At 45.0% G+C, this 19,691-nt stretch overlaps 1 protein-coding gene across 2 annotated transcripts; it reads left to right on the top strand.

Annotated features, from left to right (window-relative positions):
- The first annotated feature begins 356 nt into the window (after positions 1 to 356).
- Positions 357 to 19,160, top strand: LOC134997590 (oocyte zinc finger protein XlCOF6-like). Of its 2 annotated transcripts, none has more exons than XM_063951289.1 (6): positions 357 to 998; positions 13,280 to 13,468; positions 14,847 to 14,925; positions 15,045 to 15,146; positions 15,459 to 15,854; positions 16,648 to 19,160. In XM_063951289.1, the coding sequence occupies exons 1-6, from the start codon at positions 828 to 830 to the stop codon at positions 18,117 to 18,119; spliced, it is 2,409 nt and encodes an 802-aa protein (XP_063807359.1). In that variant the 5' UTR covers positions 357 to 827; the 3' UTR covers positions 18,120 to 19,160. The 2 variants fall into 2 exon arrangements, with proteins under 2 accessions (XP_063807359.1, XP_063807358.1); XM_063951288.1 differs by having other exon boundaries at positions 16,645 to 19,160.
- The last annotated feature ends 531 nt before the right edge of the window (positions 19,161 to 19,691 follow it).

Here is a 19,691-nt window from a genome sequence, read left to right as displayed (position 1 = left end):
TTCAAATTTGGAAACGTTGAAGCCTACGGATTTCACATCTCTCACCCGGAAGACCGTTACTCTTCTGGCTTGGCATCTGCTAGGAGATTGTCAGATTTGAGTGATTTGTCGTCCAATCCTCCATATCTCATCTTTCATGCTGACAGGTCCAAAGGTGGTGCTTGTTCTTAGAGTTACCTCGTCAGTTTAGCGGACACTATATGTGGTGTGGGCTCTTCGCATCAATGTGGAGAAGATGGCCACTATTAAAGATTCGGCCTCCTTCTTCGTTCTGTATGCTGCTAACAAGTTAGGGTGGCCAGCTTCCATGCGGGCTCCTTGACATCATCTGATGCTCAGTTTGGTCTTGCAGAGGTCACAGCACACTCCCACCCGTGATGGGAGCTCTGGGACGTCCCCACTGTAAACTGCACCCCAGCACCGTCAAATCCTTTTCTCGGAGTCCATATGGGATACTGGGCGCCCACACTGTACTGTTCTTTCTGCACGACTGTTCATGTTGTGTGTTGGTTCTCTGCCGGCTGTTACACTTTGCTTCCAGTTTTGTTCTGGTTCTATTCCAGTTTTCTCTGGTATGTTGTTTTATTTGATGTTATATATTTCTCCTCTCCAGTTATGTTCCGTCTCTCTATGGGAACAGTTATCTTAGCTGGTCTAATGGGGAGGGGCATAGAGGGGAGGAGCTAGCACACACAGACAAAAAAATATTGTGCATCGGCTCCATGTACCACGTTTATACCCCACTGTAAACTGCTCCCCAGTATCCCCTATGGACTCCGAGAAAAGGATTTATCGGTAAGTACCAAAATCCTGTTTTACCATGTTACATGTGTAATCTGTGTTGTATATGTTTATTCATAGGCACACCAGCTGTCTTTATTGCAATTCACATTTTCTGTATTCTCTCTGAATCACTGAGGATGGACTCAGGCAAGAGTCACAAGACTAAGAGGATAATAAATATCACCCTGGAGATCATCTACCTGCTGACTGGGGAGGTGAGGGGATCTGGGAGTGTCACACTGACATCACTTATATCTATAGTAATAATACAGGGACATGACTGGGGAGGTGAGGGGATTTGGGAGTGTCACACTGACATCACTTATATCTATAGTAATAATACAAGGACATGACTGGGGAGGTGAGGGGATCTGGGAGTGTCACAGTGACATCACTTATATCTATAGTAATAATACAGGTACAAGGCTGGGGAGGTGAGGGAATCTAGGAGCATTACAGTGACATCAAATATCTATAGTAATAATACAGGAACATGACTGGGGATCTGGGAGTGTCACAGTGACGTCACTTATATCTATAATAATAATACAGATATATGACTGGGGAGGTGAAAGGATCTGGGTGTGTCACACTGACATCACATATCTATAGTAATAATAAGATTTTAAACCTACCGGTAAATCTTTTTCTCCTAGTCCGTAGAGGATGCTGGGGACTCCGTAAGGACCATGGTGATAGACAGGCTCCGCAGGAGATATGGACACTAAGAAAGAACTTTAGGTATTGGTGTGCACTGGCTCCTCCCTCTATGCCCCTCCTCCAGACCTCAGTTAGAGAAACTGTGCCCAGAAGAGACGGACAGTACGAGGAAAGGATTTTTGTTAATCCAAGGGCAAGTTTCATACCAGCCCACACCATTTACACCGTGTAATTTGGGATATACGAACCATATAACAGTATGAAACAACACAGCATAAGTTCGAGACTGATGAAAACTACGACATAACCGTTATGTAAGCAAAACTATATACAAGTCTTGCAGAAGTAGTCCGCACTTGGGACGGGCGCCCAGCATCCTCTACCGACTACGAGAAAAAGATTTACCGGTAGGTTTAAAATCTTATTTTCTCTGACGTCCTAGTGGATGCTGGGGACTCCGTAAGGACCATGGGGATTATACCAAAGCTCCCAAACGGGCGGGAGAGTGCGGATGATTCTGCAGCACCGACTGAGAAAACCTGAGGTCCTCCTCAGCCAGGGTATCAAACTTGTAGAACTTTGCAAAGGTGTTTGAACCCAACCCAGTAGCAACTCGGCACAATTGTAATGCCGAGACCCCTCGGACAGCCACCCAAGGAGAGCCCACCTTCCTAGTGGAATGGGCCTTAACTGATTTTGGTAACGGCAATCCAGCCGTTGAATGAGCCTGCTGAATCATGTTACAGATCCAGCGAGCAATAGTCTGCTTTGAAGCAGGAGCGCCAACTTTGTTGGCTGCATACAGGACAAACATTGCTTCTGTTTTTCTGACCCTAGCCGTTCTGGCTACGGAAATTTTCAAAGACAACAATAAACTGCTTTAACAGCGCCTCACGGCCCAATAAATCAAATTCCCCTGATAAATGCGCAGCTGAAAAACACTATGTGGGTGTTTGATTAAAGACAATAAAAACAAAAGAATCAGCTGCGCAAATTAGCAGGGAAAAAGATATTAAACAGGAATTAGAGAGCTGATGTATAAATATGATAGATTTAATAACTAAAAATTGTTGCTAAAATGTGACAATACACCAATAAAAATGAAAGCACACCTTGACTACATCTATCAAATTCAATAGACGCCTGGTGTGTCAGTTCTCTAGATGGAAAAGTCCACTATGTTTAAAGTCCAGCTGATGTTTAAAGCTGTGAGTGGTAATAGCTGCAGAGATGGAGACTGGAGGTACAGTAAATAATCATTCGGATGAATGTCCCAAATATTCAGATTGTGGGTAAAATCGGTGTTGAACACAGTATAATACCTCTCCTTTTGTGGGCTGGTTCCAGAGCCGAGCGTCCTCGGCGAGGTGTCCTGCAGTGCCCACTGATGCGACTGCCGCAATGGAGAGGAGAGCCGTGAGTTCACTGGCGGAGAGCCGTATGATGATGTGAACGGCTGGAGGGAAAGACCCAAGTCCGCGGTTATTCCGAAATCTCTGTGGAGAGTATGGAGCGACTAGCGGGGAAAACAAACCCGCAGTTTCTTCCAGGAGCGGTTACCTTGGCATGGTGTGCTGGAGGAGGCGTGGCCTAACGCGTTTCGTCACGTGACCCGTGACTTTATCAAAGGAGTATACCAGCCTCAGCCCAAGTCAGTATTTAAAGCAGAGTGGCTGATGATGCAAAGGTGTTAGACATTTATAAAATCACTCTTAATTAGATACATCGGCTCTCATGAAATGCTGCAAATGTCCAGCTAGAAACACAATGTTTTGTGATTACTAAAATGTATCTACATAATTCATACAAATAAAATAAAACGCTCAAAAAATAATGACAATAATACAATAATAATAATAAAAGAAATAAATAAAAGAAAAGAATAATAAATACATAAAGGAATATAACCAAGAGGCTCTAAAAGATAATAGTATTCAACCAAAAAATCCATGGCAATCAGAGAAAATGCTATGTAATTAGACACTGTATAGATGTAGAAGTGTACAGAAGAATACAAAACATAAACAATTCATAAAAAATATATATATATAGGAGAAACAATATCAGTCACAAGAATATAGATTAAATATCAATGAAAATATTAATCACGGTACTAACTTGGGATCGAACCCAGGTAGCTTAGATCCCAGACAACAGTGGATAATACCAGTGCGCCACTGAGGCGTATACAAAAGTTTATCACTATTGAGGGAATATATTCATATTCATATTAGGAGGATCATTTAATAGCAGAAACCTCACAGATTTAGACATCATGACTGAGACAAATTTAATAGGATTAGTGTCAAATGTGAGATTAGATGAAGATTAAATTTGTGTCAGTCATGATGTCTAAATCTGTGAGGTTTCTGCTATTAAATGATCCTCCTAATATGAATATGAATATGAATATATTCCCTCAATAGTGATAAACTTTTGTATACACCTCAGTGGCGCACTGGTATTATCCACTGTTGTCTGGGATCTAAGCTACCTGGGTTCGATCCCAAGTTAGTACCGTGATTAATATTTTCATTGATATTTAATCTATATTCTTGTGACTGATATTGTTTCTCCTATATATATATATTTTTTATGAATTGTTTATGTTTTGTATTCTTCTGTACACTTCTACATCTATACAGTGTCTAATTACATAGCATTTTCTCTGATTGCCATGGATTTTTTGGTTGAATACTATTATCTTTTAGAGCCTCTTGGTTATATTCCTTTATGTATTTATTATTCTTTTCTTTTATTTATTTCTTTTATTATTATTATTGTATTATTGTCATTATTTTTTGAGCGTTTTATTTTATTTGTATGAATTATGTAGATACATTTTAGTAATCACAAAACATTGTGTTTCTAGCTGGACATTTGCAGCATTTCATGAGAGCCGATGTATCTAATTAAGAGTGATTTTATAAATGTCTAACCCCTTTGCATCATCAGCCACTCTGCTTTAAATACTGACTTGGGCTGAGGCTGGTATACTCCTTTGATAAAGTCACGGGTCACGTGACGAAACGCGTTAGGCCACGCCTCCTCCAGCACACCTTGCCAAGGTAACCGCTCCTGGAAGAAACTGCGGGTTTGTTTTCCCCGCTAGTCGCTCCATACTCTCCACAGAGATTTCGGAATAACCGCGGACTTGGGTCTTTCCCTCCAGCCGTTCACATCATCATACGGCTCTCCGCCAGTGAACTCACGGCTCTCCTCTCCATTGCGGCAGTCGCATCAGTGGGCACTGCAGGACACCTCGCCGAGGACGCTCGGCTCTGGAACCAGCCCACAAAAGGAGAGGTATTATACTGTGTTCAACACCGATTTTACCCACAATCTGAATATTTGGGACATTCATCCGAATGATTATTTACTGTACCTCCAGTCTCCATCTCTGCGGCTATTACCACTCACAGCTTTAAACATCAGCTGGACTTTAAACATAGTGGACTTTTCCATCTAGAGAACTGACACACCAGGCGTCTATTGAATTTGATACATGCAGTCAAGGTGTGCTTTCATTTTTATTGGTGTATTGTCACATTTTAGCAACAATTTTTAGTTATTAAATCTATCATATTTATACATCGGCTCTCTAATTCCTTTTTAATATCTTTTTCCCTGCTAATTTGCGCAGCTGATTCTTTTGTACATTTTCAAAGCCCTGACCACATCAAGGGACTCAGAATCCTCCAAGTCACGTGCAGCCACAGGCACCACAATAGGTTGGTTCATATGAAAAGATGAAACCACCTTAGGCAAGAATTGAGGATGGGTCCGCAATTCCGCTCTATCCATATGGAAAACCAGATAGGGGCTTTTATGAGACAATGCCGCCAATTCCGACACTCGCCTAGCCGAAGCCAAGGCTAACAATATGACCACTTTCCAAGTGAGATATTTTGTAGGAAGTGAAGGAAACGGCCCAGATGTAATTCTTCCGTAGGAGCATTCCTGGCCTCACACCAAGAAACATACTTCCGCCATATACGGTGATAATGTTTAGCTGTCACGTCCTTCCTAGCCTTTATCAGAGTAGGAATGACCTCGTCCGGAATGCCCTTATCCACTAGGATCCGGTGTTCAACCGCCATGCTGTCAAACGCAGCCGCGGTAAATCTTGGAACAAACAGGTGCCCCTGTTGTAACAGGTCCTGTCTTAGAGAAAGTGGCCACGGATCTTCTGTGAGCATCTCCTGCAGATCCAGATACCAGGCCGTTCGCGGCCAATCTGGAACAATGAGAATTGTCTGTACTCCTCTTTTCCTTATTGTTCCCAACACCTTGGGGATGAGAGGAAGATGAGGAAACACATAGACCGACTGGAACACCCACGGTGTTACTAGGGCGTCCACTGCCACCGCCTGAGGGTCTCTTGACCTGGCGCAATACCTCTGTAGTTTTTTGTTTAGGCGGGACGCCATTATGTCTATCTGGGGTAGGCCCCACTGACTTGCAATCTGTGCAAAGACTTCTTGATGAAGTCCCCATTCTCCTGGATGTAGATCGTGTCTGCTGAGGAAGTCTGCTTCCCAGTTCTCCACTCCCGGAATGAACACTGCTGACAGTGCGCCTACATGATTTTCCGCCCAGCGCAGAATCCTGGTGGCTTCCGCCATTGCAATTCTGCTCCTTGTGGCGCCTTTGACGGTTTACATGAGCTACTGCAGTGATGTTGTCTAATTGAATCAGAACCGGTAGGTCGCGAAGCAAAGTCTCCGCTTGCCGAAGGGCGTTGTATATGGCCCTCAGTTCCAGGACGTTGATGTGAAGACAAGTTTCTTGACTTGACCAAAGACCTTGGAAGTTTCTTCCCTGTGTGACTGCTCCCCAACCTTGGAGGCTTCCGTCCGTGGTCACCAGAACCCAGTCCTGAATGCCGAATCTGCGACCCTCCAGAAGGTGAGCACTCTGCATCCACCACAGGAGAGATACCCTGGCCCTGGGGGACAGGGTGAGCAATCAATGAATCTGTAGATGTGACCCGGACCACTTGTCCAGTAGGTCCCATTGGAAAGTCCTCGCATGGAACCTGCTGAAAGGAATGGCCTTGTAAGATGCCACCATCTTTCCCAGGACTCGAGTGCAGTGATGCACCGACACCTGTTTTGGCTTCAATAAGTCCCTGACCAGAGTCATGAGTTCCTGGGCCTTTTCTATTGGAATATAAACCCTTTCCTGGTCCGTATCCAGAATCATGACTAAGAAGGTCAAACGAGTCGTAGGAACTAACTGTGACTTCGGGATATTTAGAATCCAGGCGTGTTGCTGTAACAACTTCAGTGAAAGTGACACGATGTTCAACAACTGCTCTCGTGATCTCGATTTTATCAGGAGATCGTTCAGGTATGGGATAATTGTGACACCCTGCTTGCGCAGGAGCACCATCATTTCCGCCATTACCGTGGTGAATATCCTCGGGGCCGTGGAAAGCCCAAACGGCAACGTCTAAAATTGGTAATGACAATCCTGTACCGCAAATCTCAGGTACGCCTGATGAAGTGGATATATGGGAACATGAAGGTATGCATCCTTTATGTCCAGGGATACCATAAAATCCCCCCCTTCTAGGCTGGCGATGACCGCGCTGAGCGATTCCATCTTGAACTTGAACCTTTTCCAGTATAGATTCAAGGATTTTAAATTTAAAATGGGTCTGACCGAACTGTCCGGTTTCGGGACTACAAATAGGGTTGAGTAATACCCCCTCCCTTGTTGGAGCAGGGGAACTTTGACTACCACCTGTTGAAGACACAATTTCTGAATTGCATTTAAAACTATCTCCCTCTCTGGGGGAGAAACTGGTAGGGCCGATTTGAAAAACCGCCGAGGGGGCACCTCTTTGAATTCCAGCTTGTAACCCTGGGAGACAATTTCTATTGCCCAGGGATCCACCTGTGAGTGAACCCAGATGTGGCTGAAAAGTCAAAGACGTGCCCCCACTGGGGCGGACTCCCTCAGCGGAGCCCCAGCGTCATGCAGTGTATTTTGTAGAGGCCGGGGAGGACTTCTGCTCCTGGGAACTAGCTGTGGTTGGCAGCTTTTTCCCTCTGCCCTTACCTCTGGCAAGAAAGGACGATCCTCGTGCTTTCTTGTTTTTATTTGACCAAAAGGACTGCATTTGATAATGTGGCACTTTCTTAGGCTGTGAGGGAATATAAGGCAAAAATGTTGATTTACCTGCCGTAGCTCTGGAGACCAGGGGGTATATTTACAAAGATTCGTGTTTTTGCCGTTTTTAAGGGTGTTTGAACTCGAATGGTATCGGGTGCATTTTACTGCAACTTTTTGAATTCTGATACCATCATTCACTAAGCTGCCGATTTTTCTAAATACGTATTTTCCGATGTCGATGTGATTCAGAATATCAGGCAGTGTTTTACGGGCGTGATGAGTAAAACACTGCCTGACAAAACACAAGGAATCCCGTCCGAATCTGTGAGATCCATGCAGGGCTTCATTGTGTACCTTAAGAAGGTGTTTAAAGTGTTAAATAATCAGAAAAAAAAGTGTGGCGTCCCCCCTCCTAAGCACAACCAGCCTCGGGCTCTTTGAGCCGATCCTGGTTGACAAAATATGGGAAACAAAATGACAGGGATTCCTCCTTATTTCATCAACCAGCACCGGGCTCTGCGCCTGGTCCTGGTTCAAAAGATACGGGGGACAAAGAGCGTAGGGGTCCCCTGTATTTCTTAAACCAGCACCGGGCTCCACTAGCCAGGTACATAATGCCACAGCCGGGGGACACTTTTATACTGGTCCCTGCGGCCCTGGCATTACATACCCAACTAGTCACCCCTGGCCGGGGTACCCTGGAGGAGTGGGAACCCCTTAAATCAAGGTGTCCCCCCCCTCTATCCACCCAAGGGCCAGGAGTGAAGCCCGAGGCTGTCCCCCCATCTAAGGGCTGCAGATGGGGGGCTGATAGCCTTGTGTTTAAAATGAGAATATTGTTTTTAGTAGCAGTACTACAAGTCCCAGCAAGCCTCCCCGCAAGCTGGTACTTGGAGAACCACAAGTACCAGCATGCGGTGGAAAACCGGGCCCGCTGGTACCTGTAGTACTACTACTAAAAAAATACCCCAATAAAAACAGGACACACACACCGTGATAGTATAAGTTTATTACATACATGCACACCTCCATACATACATACTTACCTATGTTCCCACGAGGCTCGGTCCTCTTCTCCATGTAGAATCCTCGGGGTACCTGTGAAAAAATTATTCTCACATAATCCAGTGTATCTTGTCTTATTTGTATAATCCACGTACTTGGCAAAACAAAAAAACAGAAACCCGACCACGCACTGAAAGGGGTCCCATGATTACACATGGGACCGCTTTCCCCGACTGCCAGGAACCCCCCTGACTCCTGTCAAAGAGGGTCCCTTCAGCTAATCAGGGAGCACCACGTCGTGGCACTCTCCTGATTGGCTGTGTGCTCCTGTAGTGTCTGTGAGACAGCACACGGCAGAGATACAATGTAGCGCCTATGCGCTCCATTGTATCCAATGGTGGGAACTTTGTGGTCAGCGGCGAGGTTACTTTCGGTCAACCACTGACTGCAAAGTTCCCACCATTGGCTACAATGGAGCGCATAGGCGCTACATTGTATCTGTGCCGTGTGCTGCCTGACAGACACTACAGGAGCACACAGCCAATCAGGAGAGTGCCACGACGTGGCGCTCCCTGATTGGCTGAAGAGACCCTCTTTGACAGGAGTCAGGGGGGGTCCTGGCAGTCTGGGAAATGGGTCCCATGTGTAAACATGGGGCCCCTTTCAGTGCGTGGTCGGGTTTCCGTTTTTTTGTTTTGCAAAGTACGTGGATTATACAAAGAAGACCAGCAACACTGGATTATGTGAGTATAATTTTTTTCACAGGTACCCCAAGGATTCTACATGGAGAAGTGGACCGACCCTCGTGGGAACATAGGTAAGTATGTATGTATGGAGGTGTGCATGTATGTAATAAACGTATACTTTCACGGTGTGTGTGTCCTGTTTTTTGTTGGGTATTTTTTTTAGCAGTAGTACTACAGGTACCAGCGGGCCCGGTTTTCCACCGCATGCTGGTACTTGTGGTTCTCCAAGTACCAGCTTGTGGGGAGGCTTGCTGGGACTTGTAGTACTGCTACTAAAAACAATATTCTCATTTTTTTCACAAGGCTATCAGCCCCCCATCTGCAGCCCTTGGAGGGGGGGGACACCTTGATTTAAGGGGTTCCCACTTCTCCAGGTTACCCTGGCCAGGAGTGACTAGTTGGGTATGTAATGCCAGGGCCGCCGGGACCACAATAAAAGTGTCCCCCGGCTGTGGCATTATGTACCTGGCTAGTGGAGCCAGGTGCTGGTTTAAGAAATACAGGGGACCCCTACGCTTTTTGTCCCCCGTATTTTTTGAACCAGGCGCAGAGCCCGGTGCTGGTTGATGAAATATGGGGGAACCCCTGTCATTTTTTTCCGATATTTTCTCAACCACGACCGTCTCAAAGAGTCCGAGGCTGGTTATGCTTAGGAGGGGGGACCCCATGCATTTTTTTCTGTTTTTACACTAAACACACCCTTTCCCATAGATAACCATGCACAGATCTCACTGATCCGTGGATGGTTATCCAAACTCGACTGGAAAAAGCAGGTCTATTTTTTTTGCTGCTTTTTTTAACGATTCGCAAAAAAATACACCCGCACTTGAGCACTCAGAGACTAACACCCAAATACGAATGAATAGTGAATACCCGTATTGTATGAAATAACAGCCGTGTTTGACCGATGGTCTATTCATTCGTATTTCAGAACTTTGCAGTTAAATCCATTACGAATAGTCCAAACACTGCCGAGATTTGTGCTTAGTGAATTCCCGGTTTGGTAAAAACACAAATCGGACAAACTCAATTTTTTAGTAAATATTGGCCCAGGTCCGGAAGACCGTCCCCAAACAATTCCTCACCCCTGTAAGGTAAAACCTCCATATGCCTCTTTGAGTCTGCATCACCTGTCCTCTGCCGGGTCCATAGGACTCGTCTAGCAGAAATGGACATTGCGTTGATTCTAGAACCCAGTGTCTCTTTGAGCATCCCTCATATATAAGACAGCATCTTTAATATGACCCAGGGTTAACAAAATGGTATCCCTAACCAGGGTATCGAATTCTGCCGATAAGGTATCCGTCCACGCTGCTACAGCGCTACAAACCCAAGCCGACGCTATCGCCGATCTGAGTAATGTACCAGAGTGCGTGTAAATGGACTTTAATGTAGTCTCCTGCTTGCGATCAGCAGGATCCCTTAGAGTAGCCGTATCTTGGGATGGTAGTGTTACCTTTTTGGATAAGCGTGTCAACGCTTTGTCTACCCTTGCGGAGGATTCCCACCGTATCCTGTCCTTAATCGGGAAAGGATACGCCATAAGAATCCTTTTGGGAATCTGCAGCTTCTTGTCTGGAGATTCCCAAGCCTTTTCAAATAACTCGTTCAGCTCATGAGAAAGAGTAAAGGTTACGTCCGGTTTCTTTTCCCTATACATGTGTACCCTCGTGTCAGGGACAGGGGGTTCCTCTGTGATATGCAAAACATCTTTTATTGCAATAATCATATATTGAATACTTTTAGCCAATTTTGGCTGTAATTTTGCATCATCGTAGTCGACACTACGACACAGAATCCGTGTCGGTATTAGTGTCTACTATTTGGGATAGTGGTCGCTTTTGAGACCACGAGGGTCCCTGCGACATAGGGGCAGGCAGGGCCTGACTCTGCATAATTTCTGGACTCAGCTTTGTCCAACCTTTTGTGCAATAAATTTTCATTAGCACTTAAAACAATCCACATATCCACCCAGTCAGGTGTCTGTGTTGCCGACGGAGATACCACATTTATTTGCTCCACTTCCTCACTAGGAAAGCCTTCTACCTCAGACATGCCGACACAGGCGTACCGACACACCACACACTCAGGGAATCCTCTTATCTGGAGACAGTTGCCCCACAAGGCCCTTTGGATAGACAGAGAGAGAGTATGCCAGCCCACCCAGCGCCAATGACCCAGGAAAAAACACAGTATGTTTACCCAGATAGCGCTGTATTCATCTATTTGCACCAAATTATGTGCCCCCCCTTCTTTAAAACCCTCTTTCACCGTGTAAGCAGGGGAGAGTCCGTGGAGCTTCCTCTCAGCGGTGTGCTGTGGCGAAAATGGCGCTGGTTAGTGCTGAGGAACAAGCTCCTCCCCCTCAGCGGCGGGCTTTGGTCCCGCTGAAATATTAAAAAACTGGCAGGGGATCTCTTTTATATACAATGCCCAGCATGTATATATATTTATTGCCAGAGTTGGAGGTCCTTATTGCTGCCCAGGGTGCCCCCCCTGCGGCCTGCACCCTTTCAGTGACTGCCATGTGTGCTGTGTGGGAGCAATGGCGCACCGCTGTGCGTTACCTTACTAAAGATCTGAAGTCTTCTGCCGCCTTTGAAGTCTTCTTTCTTCTCATACTCACCCGGCTTCTATCTTCCGGCTCTGCGAGGAGGGCGGCGGCTCGGCTCTGGGACGAACGGCGGGGTGAGACCTGCATTCCATTCCCTCTGGAGTTAATGGTGTCCAGTAGCCTAAGAAACAGAGCCTGATGTTAAAGTAGGTCTGTTTCTCTCCCCTCAGTCCCTCGCTGCACGGAGTCTGTTGCCAGCAGGCTCCCTGAAAATAAAAAACCTAACCAAATACTTTCTTTTCAGGAAAACTCAAGAGAGCTCCCTGTAATGCACCCAGTCTCCTCTGGGCACAGTAATAAACTGAGGTCTGGAGGAGGGGCATAAAGGGAGGAGCCAGCGCACACCCATACCTAAAGTTCTTTCTTAGTGCCCATGTCTCCTGCGGAGCCCGTCTATCCCCATGGTCTTTACGGAGTCCCCAGCATACTCTAGGACATAAGAGAAAATACAGATACATGACTGGGGAGGTGAGGGAATCTGGGAGCATCACGTCACTTATATCTATAGTAATAATACAGGGACATGATTGGGGAGGTGAGGGGATATGGATGTGTCACAGTGATGTCACTTATCTATAGTAATAATACAGGGACATGACTAGGGATCTGGGAGTGTCACAGTGACATCACTTATATCTACAGTAATAATACAGGGACATGACTGGGTAGGTGAGGAGATCTGGGAGTGTCACACTGAAGTCACTTATATCTATAGTAATAATACAGATACATGACTGGGGACCTGGGAGTGTCACAGTGACGTTACTTATATCTATAGTAATAATACAGGGACATGACTGGGGAAGTGAGGGAATCTGGGAGTGTCACACTGACGTCCCATATCTATAGTAATAATACAGGGACATGACTGGGGAGGTGAGGGGATTAGGGAGTATCACAGTGACATCACGTATATATATAGTAATAATACAGGGATATGACTGGGGAGGTGAGGGGATCTGGGAGTGTCACAGTGACGTCACTTATAGCTATAGTAATAATACAGATATATGACTGGGGTGGTGAGGGGATCTGGGGATGTCACAGTGATGTCACTTATATCTGTAGTAATAATACAGATACATGGTTAGGGAATCTGGGAGCATCACAGTGACATCACTTATATCTATAGTAATAATACAGGGACATGACTGGGGAGGTGAGGGGATGTTGGAGTGTCACAGTGATATCACTTATATCTATAGTAATAATACAGGGACATGACTGGGGATCAGCAAGTGTCACAGTGACGTTACTTATATCTATAGTAATAATACAGATACATGACTGGGGAGGTGAGGGGGATCTGGGAGTGTATTAATTGGTATTTGATGTTTCCCTCGTTACACAGGATTACACAGTAGTGAAGACATCCAGTGAGTGTAAGACACCCAGCAGCTGTCCCCTTGTGTCAGGAGTACTGAGCAGGACTCAGAGCCCCATCACAGTGCCTCCTCTTCACTCACTGATAAATGAGAGACACAATGATCAGAAGATCCTGGAACTCACCAACAAGATCATTCAGCTATTGACTGGAGAGGTGACTGCTGGGAATGGGGCATTATACAGTAATACCAGGGGATGTGTCTGGGTGATGACTGGAGAGGTGACTGCTGGGAATGGAACATTATACAGTAACACCAGGGGATGTGTCTGTGTGATGACTGGAGAGGTGACTGCTGGGAATGGGACATTATACAGTAACACCAGGGGATGTGTCTGTGTGATGACTGGAGAGGTGACTGCTGGGAATGGAACAGTATACAGTAACACCAGGGAATGTGTCTGGGTGATGACTGGAGAGGTGACTGCTGGAAATGGGACATTATACAGTAACACTAGGGGATGTGTCTAGTTGATGACTGGAGAGGTGACTGCTGGGAATGGGGCATTATACAGTAACACCAGGGGACGCGTCTGGGTTATGACTGGAGAGGTGACTGCTGGGAATGGGACATAATACAGTAACACCAGGGGACGTGTCTGGGTGATGACTGGAGAGGTGACTGCCGGGAATGGGACATTATACAGTAACACCAGGGGATGTGTCTGGGTGATGACTGGAGAGGTGACTGCCGGGATTGGGACATTATACAGTAACACCAGGGGAAGTGTCTGGGTGATGACTGGAGAGGTGACTGCCGGGAATGGGGCATTATACAGTAACACCAGGGGATGTGTCCAGGTGATGACTGGAGAGGTGACTGCTGGGAATGGGGCATTATACAGTAACACCAGGGGATGTGTCTAGTTGATGACTGGAGAGGTGACTGCTGGGAATGGGGCATTATACAGTAACACCAGGGGACGTGTCTGGGTGATGACTGGAGAGGTGACTGCGGGGAATGGGACATTATACAGTAACACCGGGGGACATGTCTGGGTGATAACTGGAGAGGTGACTGCTGGGAATGGGACATTATACAGTAACACCGGGGGATGTGTCTGGGTGATGACTGGAGAGGTGACTGCTGGGAATGGGACATTATACAGTAACACCAGGGGACATGTCTGGGTGATAACTGGAGAGGTGACTGCTGGGAATGGGACATTATACAGTAACACCGGGGGATGTGTCTGGGTGATGACTGGAGAGGTGACTGCTGGGAATGGGGCATTATACAGTAACACCAGGGGATGTGTCTGGGTGATAACTGGAGAGGTGACTGCTGGGAATGGGACATTATACAGTAACACCGGGGGACGTGTCTGGGTGATGACTGGAGAGGTGACTGCTGGGAATGGGGCATTATACAGTAACACCAGGGAATGTGTCTGGGTGATGACTGGAGAGGTGACTGCTGGTAATGGGACATTATACAGTAACACCAGGGGACATGTCTGGGTGATGACTGTATCACTGTGTGTGTCAGGTTCCTATAAGGTGTCAGGATGTCACTGTCTATGTCTCCATGCAGGAGGGGGAGTATATAGAGGAACAAAGGGGTCTGTACAAGGACGTGATGATGGAGAATCACTGGCCCCTCACATCACTGGGTAAGAGGAGACTGTCATGTATTGTACAGGGGAGAGCAGGTATGGGGGCCCTATATACACACATCATCGGATAATCACATATATACACTGTACTCAGTCACTGTGTGTGTTTCCTACAGATGGGCCCAGTAACAGAGATACCCCAGAGAGATGTTCCCGTCCTCTGTATTCCCAGGATTGTACAGAGGAGAATCACAGGATCCCACAGGAGGATAAGGTAGGTGGGATTTAAGGTCTCACCAATATATCAAAGTGACTGTCTCTAAATGACAGGGATGGGGAACCCTCGGCTCTCCTGCTGTTGTTGAACTACACATCCCAGCATGCTCTGCAACAGTTTTAGCATGACCAAATTGCAAAACTGTTGGAGGGTATTGTGGTATGTGTAGTTCATTAACAGCTGGAGGGCCAAAGGTTTCCCATCCCTGCTGTATGATCTGTAAAAAAGCTGCGTGTGTGTTATACTATTTCACCTCTGCTTCATTTGACTATATGTAAGTGTTATATATTGTTTTTTGGGGTTATATAGGTAGAAGGTCTGTCAGATATAAAGGCAGAAGATATAGAGGGAGAAGAAGAGACGTATGTGACTGATATAAAGGCAGAAGATATAGAGGAAGAAGAAGAGACGTATGTGACTGATATAAAGGCAGAAGATACAGAGGGAGAAGAAGAGACGTATGTGACTGATATAAAGGCAGAAGATATAGAGGGAGAAGAAGAGACGTATGTGACTGATATAAAGACAGAAGATATAGAGGGAGAAGAAGAGACGTATGTGACTGATATAAAGGCAGAAGATACAGAGGGAGAAGAAGAGATGTATGTGACTGATATAAAGGCAGAAGATCTAGAGGGAGAAGAAGAGACGTATGTGAGGGGTGATCAGCAGTGTAAGGAGGAGGAAATCCCTACAGATATCAGCACAGGTGAGTAATAATCACTTATTACAGAAGTCACATATTCTCATTGCTCAGTCACTACAGCAATCTCTTATCCTACACCCTCCTCTGTCAGTAAAAACTAATGAGGGAAATGTATCTGCCCATCAGCCCCTTTCATACTCCTCTCCACCTCACATCATGTCACTGTGTATTACCAGCCCAGATATCTGACCAGTCTCCTCCCCACACTCTCTGGTGTATCTCATACATCAGGAGCCATCAAACCCTATTATACTCCTGCTCTCCCCCTCACATCATGTCACTATGTGTTACCAGCCCAGAGATCTGACCAGTCTCCACCCCACACTCTCTGGTGTATCTCATACATCAGGAGACGTCAGCCCCTATTATACTCCTGCTCCCCCCTCACATCATGTTACTGTGTGTTACCAGCCCAGAGGTCTGACCAGTCTCCTCCCCACACTCTCTGGTGTATCTCATACATCAGGAGCCATCAGCCCCTATTATACTCCTGCTCTCCCCTCACATCATGTCACTGTGTGTTACCAGCCCAGAGATATGACCAGTCTCCTCACACTCTTTGAGTGCATATTATACTCCAGTCCAAGCTTCCTAGTATTTTTAATTAAATATAAAAGCAATGCCAGAACTATAGTATTGGTTAATGTCGGTTACATAATTATATAATGTACCATGTAACAGCCTGGGTCTTCTCTACTCATTTATAGTAATTTGCCATTTTTTTAACATAAATTATACAATATTTAATTTGTTTCATGAAAATTCATATGTGCATAATGTATTTTATTTCCAGCAGATGGACACACTAGCAGGAATATCTCAGAAGGACATCTAATGTTATCCCCGTATTGGGAAATAAATGATAATGACAATAGACAGGATTCTCCAGGAGATAACCCCATTACCCCAATTATACATCCAGCTCTATCAGCTGGTCCCTCTGATTCTGGGGAATGTTCTCCTGATCACTCTGATATTGGTGCATCTGTTACAGCTCTGACAGTAGATATAGAGTTTCCCTGTTCTCTTGATGCCAAATGTTTTACACAGAACACAAAGCGTATTACCCATCAGACAGCTAAGGCAGGTGAGAGCCCACTGATATGTTCTGAGTGTGGGAAATGTTTTACATACAAATCAAATCTTGTTAAACATCAGAGATATCACACAGGTGAGAAACTATTTCCATGTTCTGAGTGTGGAAAACGTTTTACACTGAAATCAAGTCTTGTTATACATCAGAGAAGTCACACAGGTGAGAAACCATTTTCATGTTCTCAGTGTCGGAAATGTTTTACGCAGCAATCAAATCTGATTACACATCAGAGAAGTCACATAGGTGAGAAGCCATTTCCATGTTCTGAGTGTGGGAAATGTTTTACATACAAATCACATCTTGTTAAACATCAGAGATATCACACAGGTGAGAAACTATTTCCATGTTCTGAGTGTGGAAAACGTTTTACACTGAAATCAAGTCTCGTTATACATCAGAGAAGTCACACAGGTGAGAAACCATTTTCATGTCCTGAATGTGGGAAATGTTTTACAGTGAAATCACATCTTGATACACATCAGAGAAGTCACACAGGTGAGAAACCATTTTCCTGTTCTGAATGTGGGAAATGTTTTGCACATAAATCACATCTTGTTACACATCAGAGAAGTCACACAGGTGAGAAACCATTTTCATGTTCTCATTGTCGGAAATGTTTTACACAGCAATCAAATCTGATTACACATCAGAGAAGTCACATAGGTGAGAAGCCATTTCCATGTTCTGAGTGTGGGAAATGTTTTACATACAAATCACATCTTGTTAAACATCAGAGATATCACACAGGTGAGAAACTATTTCCATGTTCTGAGTGTGGAAAACGTTTTACACTAAAATCAAGTCTTGTTATACATCAGAGAAGTCACACAGGTGAGAAACCATTTCCATGTCCTGAATGTGGGAAATGTTTTACAGTGAAATCACATCTTGATACACATCAGAGAAGTCACACAGGTGAGAAACCATTTTCCTGTTCTGAATGTGGGAAATGTTTTGCACATAAATCACATCTTGTTACACATCAGAGAAGTCACACAGGTGAGAAACCATTTTCATGTTCTCAGTGTTGGAAATGTTATACACAGCAATCAAATCTGATTACACATCAGAGAAGTCACATAGGTGAGAAACCATTTCCATGTTCTGAGTGTGGAAAATGTTTTAAACGGAAATCACATCTTGTTACACATCAGAGAAAGTCACACAAGTGAGAGGTTATATCCATGCTCTGAGTGTGAGAAGTAAATCAGCTCTGTTTCACACAATAGACATAACACAGGTGAGGATCCTTTTTATTCCCATCACCATTGCCATGCAATGTTCCTCAAGGTTCTTATCCTATCTCCTATGCTTTTTGCTGCCACTGGGTGAAACAATTAGACGTCATGCTCTTGTCTACCACTGCTGTGCAGAGGACCTGTCTTTTTCTCTGTGTACTCGGAAACCCAATACTAATCCTAAGTGGCTGTCTAGCTGAGCTCCAGGTGTGGGTGGTGCCAGTTGTCTGTGACTCAGTCCTGGAGAAACAGAGGTCTTTCTGGTAGAAGGTCACCAACAAGACTACAGCTTCACCAACCAACTGAAGTTACCCTTTGGTGTTCAGAGTTACAAAATGCTGGTCATGTGCGGAGTCTTAGGTTGTGTCTGACACAAACATCAGGTATCTGCCACATTCGAATCCTCGTTCTTTCATCAGTGGACTATATCCAAAATCAAGCACCTGATTCTCTCAGAAGATCTACCTACAGTCATACATGTACTTGTATAATCACGCATAGACTACTGCAATGTCCTCTACCTGGGTATCCCAGCAAATAAATTACGCTGCTTGTAGCTTGTGCAGAGTGCAGCAGCCAGGCTGTTACCTAACCAGCCCGTTCCTGCCACATAACACCCATTCTCTGCTCCCTTCACCGGCTGCCTGTAAGATGGTGACTATTACATAATCTTACTGACTCTCCCAGCCCTACATGACCAGCATCCATGGAACCAGAAGCAGCTTCTGCCTCCTTACTGCCCTGCTTTCTTACTTCCACCTGCAGATGAAGGACTGTTACCAACAGTACCAAGAATCTGTCATAATTCATTTGTGGATGATCTATTAGCATTGTTGCCCTGACCATGGAACCTGCTGCCTCGCACAGTCCAAGAGACCTCCACTCTGGAGACCACAAACAGACTGATGACTGTTACGCGTTTCATTAATGTTCCTTCACTTCCTAAATAATACATCCCACATGCTGAGCCCTTTATTCTGTTTTACTTATTGTGTATCTTGTGCTCTGTGTAAATGGGAATGTAAAGTTCTGTGAGTGCTATTGGGAGGAAAGTGATGTATAAGTAACATTATTACTGGTGAGAATGACAGAAGTCAGATCTAGTTACACTATACGTCACATATACAGAAGGGGAAATGTATAAGTAACATTATTACTGGTGAGAATGACAGGAGTCAGATCTAGTTACACCATACGTTACATATACAGAAGGGGAAATGTATAAGTAACATTATTACTGGTGAGAATGACAGGAGTCAGATCTAGTTACACCATACGTTACATATACAGAAGGGGAAATGTATAAGTAACATTATTACTGGTGAGAATGACAGGAGTCAGATCTAGTTACACCATTCATTCCATATACAGAAGGGGAAATGTATAAGTATCATTATTACTGGTGAGAATGACAGGAGTCAGATCTAGTTACACCATACGTTACATATACAGAAGGGGAAATGTATAAGTAACATTATTACTGGTGAGAATGACAGGAGTCAGATC

Source organism: Pseudophryne corroboree, unplaced genomic scaffold (assembly GCF_028390025.1).
Source record: "Pseudophryne corroboree isolate aPseCor3 unplaced genomic scaffold, aPseCor3.hap2 scaffold_1447, whole genome shotgun sequence".
In the NCBI taxonomy this organism is placed as follows: Eukaryota; Metazoa; Chordata; class Amphibia; order Anura; family Myobatrachidae; genus Pseudophryne; species Pseudophryne corroboree.
Note: the sequence above shows the minus strand (reverse complement) of the source record. Positions and strands in the feature narration are given on the sequence as shown.

Coding starts and splice junctions, on each gene's coding strand:
- LOC134997590 (XM_063951288.1), top strand. CDS start 828: ATGTGTAATCTGTGTTGTATATGTTTATTCATAGGCACACCAGCTGTC. Junction 999..13,279: donor TCTACCTGCTGACTGGGGAG/GTGAGGGGATCT, acceptor CTCGTTACACAG/GATTACACAGTAGTGAAGAC. Junction 13,469..14,846: donor TTCAGCTATTGACTGGAGAG/GTGACTGCTGGG, acceptor GTCTCCATGCAG/GAGGGGGAGTATATAGAGGA.